This window comes from Scleropages formosus, chromosome 15 (assembly GCF_900964775.1).
Source record: "Scleropages formosus chromosome 15, fSclFor1.1, whole genome shotgun sequence".
Taxonomy (NCBI): Eukaryota; Metazoa; Chordata; class Actinopteri; order Osteoglossiformes; family Osteoglossidae; genus Scleropages; species Scleropages formosus.
The window spans coordinates 3,510,869-3,521,577 of NC_041820.1; the positions used below are offsets into that span (position 1 = coordinate 3,510,869).

Sequence of the window (10,709 nt, forward strand, 5' to 3'; positions counted from 1 at the left end):
TTTTTTATAAAATATTTTAATTCCGAAGATAACAATACGCTGCAAACTGTACCTCAAAAGGAAGGAAGGAGTGAGTTATAGCCAAATCATATTTAACACAACCTCTCACAGTCACCTGCTGTTTCTCTCCAACACAACTTACAATGTCACAGTTATTTACAATGCTGGGTAATTTTACTGGAACAATTGAGGTTAAGTACTTTGCTCAAGGGTACTACAGCCAAAAGTGGGGATCAAACATGCAACCTTTAGGTCCAAAGGCAACAGCTCTAACCAGTACACTACCAGCTGTCCTATATTTTACCACACTTGTATACAGATTGCACATAAATTTATAAAATGCACTCATGGACGTTTTTATTGTTATTATGAGTTTCCCTATCGCCACTCAAAAAGTATACGAGGCAGTACCATTACAACTAAGAAAAATCAAACAATGTATTGTTTATGTTCCATTCATAGAACAAACTTTTATTACAAATTAACATTGTAGAAATATTAATAAAATCTATAGAAAAGTGGGTATCTATTGAGATCCTCCATCTTTATGAATGTCCAAGTTCAATATCCTATTAAATACACAGAACTTATAAGGTTAGACCTTATAGGTTAACTATGCTGTTCTTAAATGGAAGACCTTCTCACTCTCTTCCTCAGAGAGAGGGATGGGTCATTAAGACTGATACCTCTCCCCACCGTGGACACTTCTATGTTCATGGAACTGGCCGTGGCCACTGTCTCCATGTCACCAATTCCGGAGTCTTTGGACAAGTGACAAAGTGCTTGATTTCCTGAAGTGATGGCAAAGATGCGTATTTTCTCCCGGTATGCCTCAGGGGAGATGTCTTTTTTCTTCTTGCAGAGGATCATGTAGCATTTTGGGAGAAAGTGGCAGAAAATAATGCCGTAGCTGGAGACCAGGATGGCTGAAGCTTGGACAGCTGAACGTTGTTGGCTTTTGGTCACATAGATTGGGATGAAGCAAACCCACACAAAAAGGTAGATGAGCATACTGAAGATGATGTAGCCTGTCTCATTAAACCGATGTGGGACCTTCCTCCCTTTGAAGGCCAGGAGGAAACAGACGAAAGCCAGAAGTCCAATATAACTGAGCATGATGCCGAATCCCACCCCGGATCCCTCATTGCACTGGAAGAAGATGCTCATGCTTTGATTGGAGGTGATGGTCTCCACCTTTGGTGAGTCAAACACCAACCAAAAGGTGCAGATCAATGATTCGGCAGTTGTGAAAACAGCAATGATGGCAATGGGCTTGTAGAGCTTCTTCAGCTTCTGCTGTTTGTATAAGTTAAAGAGGAAGGCAAGGAAAGTGCGAAATGCCTTGACAAGAATACAGGAGACGCAGAGGGTGAAACCCAAGCCATACATGGTCTGACGAGCCCGGCAAATGTGAACACTGGGCTTGCCCATGAAGAGGACCACACTTCCAAAGCTGACCACCAAGGCAGCCATCATGATATAGCAGAGTTTCCCACCAGCTACCTTCACGACAGGACTGTGTCGGCTTGCCATGAAGACAACGAACACTATCAGCAGCAACAGGAGCCCCAGGCCCACAAAGGTCAACAAGACGATGGCATAAGGCTCATTCCACCCAAAGAAGGTCTCTGTTCTCAGACTGCACTGCACCGAACCTTTCAGTGACCACATGTCCTTGGGACAAATAAGGCAATTCTGCATGTCTGCAAATAGAGCAAGTATTGGGTTAAATAATTATTGACAATATTGGTTTTCTTTCATTTTAAGCTATATAAAAAGGATTTAGAGCTGCTTCGACAAACCTGAGACATCAGAGTACGTTCCCTCCTCGCAACGGGTGCAGTTGTAGCAACAAGATATATTTGAAACTTTCTTAAATGTACCAGGAGGACATGACTGTGAGCACCTGGACTCTGGGACCTGGGGTCAAGAACAAAAACTAGTCATTCTCTTTTTTTCTGTTTGTTCAGACTTTTTAATGAAGACACGCACTGGCTCCTCAAATATCAAACTACCATCTATTGGCAAAGCAGGGAAACTCGAAAAAATACATCCAGAGAGTGAAGATAATACAACTAGAAATTAATGACTTGGAAAATGTGCATATCAAATGTTCAGAATATATTATAATATATATATATATATAGCTGTTTTTAACTGTCTATGAGTCTGTATTCTCTGTTCATAGCCTTTTTTCTATAGTCTGAAATATTGTACATTGTTAAGTGGTTAAAAATAGGTGTAGTGGTTAGAGTTGCAGCTTTTGAACCCAAAATGTTTCAGGTTTGAATCTCCCCTCCAGCTGTAGTAGACTTGACCAAGGTACTTACCTTAAATTGCTCTAGTAAAATGATCCAGCTGAATAATAGTGGTAGTTAGCTTAATGCCATGACTTTGGAGAAAAGCGTGAGAAAATGTTAAAAAAATCAACTCTGCTGTGTTAGTGATGGGATACTTTTGTTTTTATACTGTATATCACATACCGCATTATTTAGGGTACTCCAGACAATTTCAGACTTGTCAACTTCCACATTTCCTGTATTTGGATTATATCCACCAACTACGGTGAACTGTCTCCTGTCTCCCAGGCGTTTCCAGTTGATCAAGTCATAACCATTGGCAAAGTTTCCAAACTGGTCAAAGCTGAATAGGCGATTGTCTAAAGAGAACTTGATCTTCTTCATTTCCTGCAGAAGCTGAAGAGAGCGACATATAAAGGCTAATATCTTTTAGAAATCATTAATGAAGTAGACACAAAAATTCACAAACAACGCATAGGTAGTAAATGCATTGCATGCATCAACACATAAACACACACGATGAAGAACCCAGCACCTTTCTCAACAACATACAGTTAAGTTAAAACACCTCCTTCATTTTGTAATTTCCACATTCCATCAGGATTAATAAGTGTTATCACCTTCCATGAAGGAAAATTCTTCTCTCCTGGACAATGAGTCCCATTGCACTGCAGGAGATTCCTCAAGGAATGAGCTATAGCCCATACAGCCAGTCTCTCTCCATAGGTCACATTTAAATACACACTTTGTGTCAGGAAGTCATCATTAGCTTGCTGGGGGTCTGGGATGCTGCAGGCCAGTGGAGATTTGAAAGTGATGGAGGGTGGCCTGGTGCAGAGGGATGGAGGGTTGTTGGCAATGCACTCATTATACTGCAGTAGCTCTGGAGTGCATTCAAACCTCAGGTTTTTGTACTCCTCAATAAAGTGGTTCACGGCCCCTGGACCTGGCTGAAGGTTCTGAAGGAACTCACTGAAACCTGGATTCTGCCCTGTGATGAAGCTGAAGCCAAAGATTTCCCCCACCCTGTTGATCCCCGGCATGCTGGCTAAGGACTGGGCCAAAGACCATGCATCACTGGCGATCCAGATCCTGCTGGTGTTGGTCTTCATCATTTCTTCAAAAATTTTTCTCACAACCTGCTCATTTAGGATGAGCAGCACGACCTGAGCTGTTGAGGAGTGGATCGTCTTTGCAACTTCCTTAATCCTGGGGTTTGTATTTTCATTGTTCAGGTAGGTGGGCATCACCTTCTGATAAGCCACACACACCTTGGCCTCCCTTGCATCCAGCAGGAAGCTCTGCAGGGCAGACTTGCCATAGTCGTCATCACCATAGACCACGCCAACCCAGTCCCATCTGAAGGATGACATGAACTTGGCAATGGCTCGAGTCTGGTGCACATCGCCTGGAATGGTACGCAGGAAAGACGGGAACCGCACCTTATCACTCAGGATGTCTGCAGAGGCTGATGTGCTAATCTGAATGCATTGAGAATACAATAAAAACAACATAACACATAATAACAAAACACAATAGAACAGAATTTGTACACAGTGACACTGACCAATCCCTTAAAATCATTTCTCTTAAGTGAATATGCTTCATAATGTACCTGTGGAACCATGAAGCGGCCCAGAAGCCTGGCGACAGTGATGGAGAGCTCGGAGTAGCGAGACCCAATTACAGCCTTGACCGGCGTTCTTTCAGTGTGGTCACATTGGACCTCCAGCGTGCCGTTAGTGGACAGGAGGTGCTCTGCAACTTGTAGTGCTTTGATGGGATTGGAGCACGTGTCACAGATGAGGTACCCCAGCCGCACCCCAGGAAGGAATCCGGAGTCATTGATCATATCAATGGTGTGAGTGACAGCCAGCATCCTCACAAAGGACAGCAAATTGAAACTACAGAATAAAAAATATGACACATTATTAATATTCCACTATATCGAGATAGTCCTCAGTTTATGACGAGGTTCTGACAACCTGCCATAAGCTGACTTCATTGTTAATGGAAAATTGACTTCTACTGTATTACGACTGTCTACACATTTATTTAAAAAAATTGATTATCTTTTGCTTTTTTCCAACAGCACCAGAACACTTACTTTTTCTCCAGCTACAGTATACAATAGATGTGAGTATACCACTGTGCAATATCACTTAAATATGAAATGATTCAAAATTGTATCACCTCTCAATAATTGCATTATTTCTAAGTTGACAAGTAGGGTATTTCCTCTTATGTAAAATTAAAAATTAACAGTTTAGATTTTCTATGTTAAAAATACAGGTCCCACAGTAGGAACTCAATGCAACAAAAGTCAGTACACGTTTCATTACTGAGATTCATATCTTTTATTTTTTCACTTCCTCGTATGTCCACCTTTATTTTCGATGACAGACTAAATCCTTCTCTCCTGTGAACACCAGAAGTTTCTCAGTTTTGGACCTATGGGTTGTGTCTATCTGTCTGTCTGCATCATGGCTCCATGTGGAAAAGAATTACCAGAGGAATTGAAAAATCTGATTGTGAGACGAGGGGGGCGTGGTGTTGTGGTCGGTTGGACCGGGTCCTGCTCTCTGGTGGGTCTGGGGTTCGAGTCCCGCTTGGGGTGCCTTGCGGCGGACTGGCGTCCCGCCCTGGGTGTGTCCCCTCCCCCTCCGGCCTTACGCCCTGAGTTGCCGGGTAGGCTTTGGTTCCCTGCGACCCTGTGTGGGACAAGCGGTTCAGAAAATGTGTGTGTGTGTTTGTGAGACTTCACAAAGATGGAAGAGGATACGGGAAGATCGGTGACCATCTAAAAATCAGTTTAAACACAGTTGCAGCGGTAATCAGGAGGTATAGAATGAGCTGCAGTACCACTAATCAGAGCCACAGTGGTCGTCCTCCTAAAATGACGCCATGGACAGTGTGGTACTTGCACAATCTGGTTCTGAAAAACAGACAGGCAAGTGCTTCAGGCTTGTCAAATGGGTTATCAGTGGAAATCGGAGTTTCTGTGACAGCTCAGACAGTGCCATGGACATTGCATAACTTCAACCTTTATGGACGGCGACCAGGAAAAAACCCTTGCTTGCTCTTCAGCACAAAACTACAAGAGTAAACTTTGCTAAAGAACATGAGAAGGAGCATGATTAATATTGGGAGCACATTCTTTGGTCAGATCAGACCAAGATAAATTTGTTCGGCTCAGATGGGGTCCCGCATGTTTGGCGTGAACCTGGCCAGGACTACCACAGTGAATGCATAGTGGCGACACTGAAGCGCAGAGGTGGGAGTGTCATGATATGGGGCTGCATGAGTGCAAAAGGTGTTGGGGAGATAACATTTATAAATGGCACCATGAATGCCTGTGGATAGAGCAAAATACTAGCTGACAAGAGGACTCCGAGTCTCCAGAAGCTTAGCAGAAGAGGAGTATTCCAGTATGATAACAATCCAAGGCACACTGCCAAAATCAAGCAAGAGGTTCTAAAAAAGAGAAGGGGAAAACCATGACCTGGCCAAGTATGTCATCTGACTTGAACACCTTTGGGGTATTTTAAAGAGAAAGGCAGAACAGTACAATTATCTCTGAAGAATGGCAGAACATCTCTCCAGAAATTTGTACAACACTAGTACCCTCCATGCTGAGGAGGATTGAGTCTGTCATCAAAAATAAAGGTGGACATGGAAAATAAAAGATCTGAATCTCAGTAATGAAAGGTGTAATGACTTTTGTTGCATTTAGTTCCTACTGTGGGGCCTGTATTTTAATATAGTACATCTAAACTATTAGTTTTTACTTTTACATAACAGCAAATACCCAACTGTTCAACTTAGAAGTAATGCAATGACTGTAAGGTGATACAATTTTGAATCATTTGACATTTCAGTGATATTGTACAGGGGTGTACTCATTTCTGCTATTGCAAACAAAAAGTAACTTGAAGAAAATCATAAAAAAATGTTGAGGAAAAAAAAACATGAAGGAGCTACACATAAAACATTGACTGCAACCCAAACAATAAGAAAAATCCATTAAGCCCACGTTATCATACACCAGATGGAACAGTCATCGTTAGACATCATGACCAAATGTCGAGACTCAAAAATAATATACTAAAATAAGGTCAACGGGAAGGCTGGCGCAAGTCCTGGTGGTCGTAAGTTGCATGTATCATAAGGCGAAGACCACCTGCAATGAATCACTGGTTGGCAATCATGGTCCTTCTGTACCTGGATATGTTGGGGGTTTTTTTGCAGCTCTTTTCTTAGCTATGCCTCACAGAGCCTTCGATTGAACAAATCAGCCAGTTTAAAACCCAAAGATGCTAGCAGACAACTCTATAAATTACAAAGGCTGGAACAAAAACCGTCATAAATATAAGCACACTGGACCAGTGCTTGAAAATTACTGCGGTATATTGTGTTTACCATAAATAGTGCTATTTAAATACCTATATAGATTGTAACTTTAGTTATAATACCGGCTGTTAGCTATTACAATCCCCTCAGCCTCCTAAGCATCTCTAGATTATTTATTACTTTTAGACAGTCCTAATTTACTGTTGCTTCTTATCATATTACTGCAGTTACAACCCACAAACATAATTCTGAGAGTCCCAGCCCAGTCCCAGCCCTCCGGTCTGCTTACTCTGTGCAGTTGAAGCTCTCTGGTTGAATCCATTCATTCAAGGGCTGCACTACAGGGTAACATGAGCTGAGCACCCCAAGCAGGATGTCTCCAGGTGCCTGAGCTCCACATGTGGACTGACAGACCTCACAGGTTCCCAGAACCAGCAGAGAGCACATTCCCAGCACAGAGAAAAACACCTGAAACACCATGGCATCCTCCGGAGAGCGGCACTGGTAGAGGATTGTAGCAAATGTCACCTTGTGCCTTGCCACACTGTCTTTTTAAAAACTTTACGTAGTGCCTTGGAAATTTTTGAAAGGGAGGTGTTGCTCTTACGTGTATCGCGTGAACATAAACAATAGAAAGAATGTGCAGGTATCAAGCTACAGGCACATAATTACAGCTTGGAATTTGACAAGTGCTGCTTTCGTTGCAAATTAAATTTGCAGGAGTATATTGAGAGCAAGGGGGTGCGGTGGCGCAGTGGATTGGACCTCAGTCCTGCTCTCCGGTGGGTCTGGGGTTCGAGTCCCGCTTGGGGTGCCTTGCGACGGACTGGCGTCCCGTCCTGGGTGTGTCCCCTCCCCCTCTGGCCTTACGCCCCTGTGTTCCCGGGTAGGCTCCGGTTCCCCGTGACCCCGTATGGGACGAGCGGTTCTGAAGATGTGTGTGTGTGTGTGTATATTGAGAGCATGAAATACTGTATTTTGATAATGTGTCTGTTCTGCTGGTCACATATTTTATATACATTATCTGAACCACTTGTTCCATACAGGATCATGGGGAGCTGGAGCCCAACCTGGTAACACAGGGCATAAGGCTGGAGGAGGAGGAGACACACCCAGGACGGGATGCCAGTCCATCACAAGGCACCCCAAGCGGGACTTGAACCCCAGACCCACCAGAGAGCAGGACCCAGTCCAGCCTGGTCCAACCCACTGCACCACCACACCCCCCACATACTTCATAATTTCCTTAAAAAGCATCTGACAAGAAACACCTTAAGGTTACTGGCAGGTTTGTTTTTTTTTTTTGGCTTTATCTTTGAACAGCAGAACAGGTTATTTACCAGTATTTTGTTTCCTTTGCATTCCCCACCTTGAGTGTGGGTTAAAGATCCTATTTCATTTCGCAGTCAGTTCTCCTAACGAACCTCAAAAACCTTGACATGTTTCCCATATTTTTTTTAATCTAGATAAAATGATTGGTTTTTATAACACACATCCACTTAGCCACACTCAAGTCAGTATCATCCAGTTTGCAGTGATCCTTAAAAATGTCTAAAATTCAAGCGGAACGCGAGCATATACATGTATGAATTTATTACGTGCCAACATACAATGCCTAAGAAGGAAAGGGTGTGTAAAATCTGAAATAAAAAATGCATTGAATGGCACATGAAATACATTTTTCTCCCGCTAAGTGCCTGAGGGTTGACTCATGTATAATATGTCTGCCATTTTTCAACGAGGAGTGGCATGGAATTTTCCTCAGGTTTTACCTTATATGTAATTCACACTAAACTTGCATGATTTTTTTTTAACCAAATGTTTAAACATTTCTGTAAATGAGAAATACACTCTGGTAAATCCACATTTGCAAACCATTTTAAGTGTAATTTTGACTGACCCTTGGTTATCATAATCTATAGCAAGGTGAGTGTTCTTCATCACAGGTTAGCCTTTCTTTGGGGTTGTTGTCCTGCTGTAAAAAAAATCTTTCTCCAAGTTGCAGATTTCTAACAGACTGCAACAGGTTTGCCATCATGATTTCTAGGTACTTTGCTGAGTTCATTTTATCCTTTGTCTTAATAAAGCTTTCAAGACCTGCTCCAGAGAAGCACCCACACAAAATTATCCTGCCACCACCATGCTTCACAGTAAGAAGTTTCTGGTGCCTTACATCTAACATGGTATTCATGTCTCTAGACAAACAGATTTCAGATGACTGAGTATGTATGATGTCCCTTGTGGTCTGAGGTGCACTGAGTTCCTCTGCTCTTTGGTCTTTTTGCAATTTTCTTGCAGAGAATCATGTAGCACTTTGGAAAAAAGCGGCTGAAAATAATGCCATAGTTGGAGACCAGGATGGCGGAAGCCTGGACATCTGAATGGTGTTCATTCTTAGTCACATAGATTGGGATGAAACTAATCCACACCAAAAGATAGATGACCATACTGAAGATGAGGTAGCCTGTCTCATTGAACCGATGTGGGACCTTTCTTCCTTTGAAGGCCACCCAAATGCAGATGAAGGCCAGAAGGCCAATGTAACTGAGCATGATGCCAAAGCCCACCCCCTGCCCCTCATTGCACTGCAACCAGATGATCATGTTTTGGTCTAAGGGGATGGTCTCCACCCTTGGTGAATCAAACACCAACCAGAAGGTGCAAATGAGCACTTGGACTGTCGTGAAAACTACAATGATGGCGATGGGTTTCAGGTTGCGATCGAATGAACTGGAATTAACAAACGTGTGAAGTGCCTTCACCAGGATGCAGGAGAAACAAAGGGTAAAGCTCAGACCATACATGGTCTGCCGGGCCCGGCAGATGTGGACGTTGGGCTCACCCATGAAGAGTACCACACTTCCAAAGCTGACCAACAGGCTGGCCATCATGGCGTAGTACAGTTTCTCTCTTGCAATCTGCACAATGGGGCTGTGCCGGTTCAGCAAAAAAATAGTGAAGACCACGAACAGCAGCAGGGTCCCCAAGCCCACAAAAGTTAGCAAGACAATGGCATAAGGCTCATTCCACTCAAAGAAGTTCTCATTTTTTGGAGTGCACCAGTCCCAACCTTTCTGTGACCATGTACTTTTGGGGCAAGTAAGACAATTAAGCATATCTGCAGCATTGGAAAAAGTCACAGGTTAATACTTGTCAGATACATCTTTTTAAAATTTTAAAATCCAGAGTTGTTCATTTTTATGCAGATCGCAGAATGAAGACTGAGATTTACAATAAAGTCACAACATGGAACTCAGTTTAAAAAAGGTATGTGATTTATTGGTTGATATATTTTGAGAAAGAGAAAAATTAAGAACCCTGCAGCTATTGCAGGAGATAATTTTTTTTTAAATCAAGCTACGTTTTTAGTCAGGGGGTGCAGTGGCACAGCGGGTTCGGCCTGTGCCTGCTCTCTGGTGAGTCTGGGGTTCAAGTCCTGCTTGGGGTGCCTTGCGATGGACTGACGTCCTGTCCTGGGTGTCTCCCCTCCAGCCCAGTCCAGATTTGTAGATGACGATGGGCTAAACTGAGACATTAGAGTACGTCCCCTCCTCACACTGAGTGCAGCTGTAGCAACAAGATACATCAGAAAATTTCTTAAACTTTCCAGGAGGGCAAGGTGGCGAGCACCTGGACTCTGGGATCTGGGGTGAAAAACAAAAGCAGTCTGGTAACAAAGTCATTATTTTTGGGTTTCCTCCAGACATTTAAAAATGTCTTAACTGTTTTTAACTATCTGGTCTCTATAGTCTTTGTTGTTCTTGTGTCTGAAACATTTTATGCACACACACATTTTCGGAACCGCTTGTCCCATACGGGGTCGCGGGGAACCGGAGCCTACCCACTGGCATAGGGCCGGAGGGGGAGGGGACACACCCAGGACGGGACGCCAGTCCGTCGCACGGCACCCCAAGCGGGACTCGAACCCCAGACCCACCAAAGAGCAGGACCAGGTCCAACCCACTGCGCCACCACACCCCCCCATTTTATGCACTGGATCCTTTTCTTATGAACAATCAAGTTAAAAATTACTTAATTATTAAACCAAGAGTTGTGCGC

At 43.3% G+C, this 10,709-nt stretch overlaps 1 protein-coding gene across 1 annotated transcript; it reads right to left on the reverse strand.

Annotated features, from left to right (window-relative positions):
• Positions 1–534: 534 nt before the first annotated feature.
• Positions 535–7,162, reverse strand: LOC108938592 (G-protein coupled receptor family C group 6 member A-like). The gene is made up of 6 exons (XM_029258624.1): positions 6,940–7,162; positions 3,916–4,204; positions 2,921–3,781; positions 2,484–2,696; positions 1,803–1,920; positions 535–1,703 (listed from the first exon to the last, which is right to left on the reverse strand). The coding sequence occupies exons 1-6, from the start codon at positions 7,128–7,130 to the stop codon at positions 625–627; spliced, it is 2,751 nt and encodes a 916-aa protein (XP_029114457.1). The 5' UTR covers positions 7,131–7,162; the 3' UTR covers positions 535–624.
• Between the last annotated feature and the right edge of the window lie 3,547 nt (positions 7,163–10,709).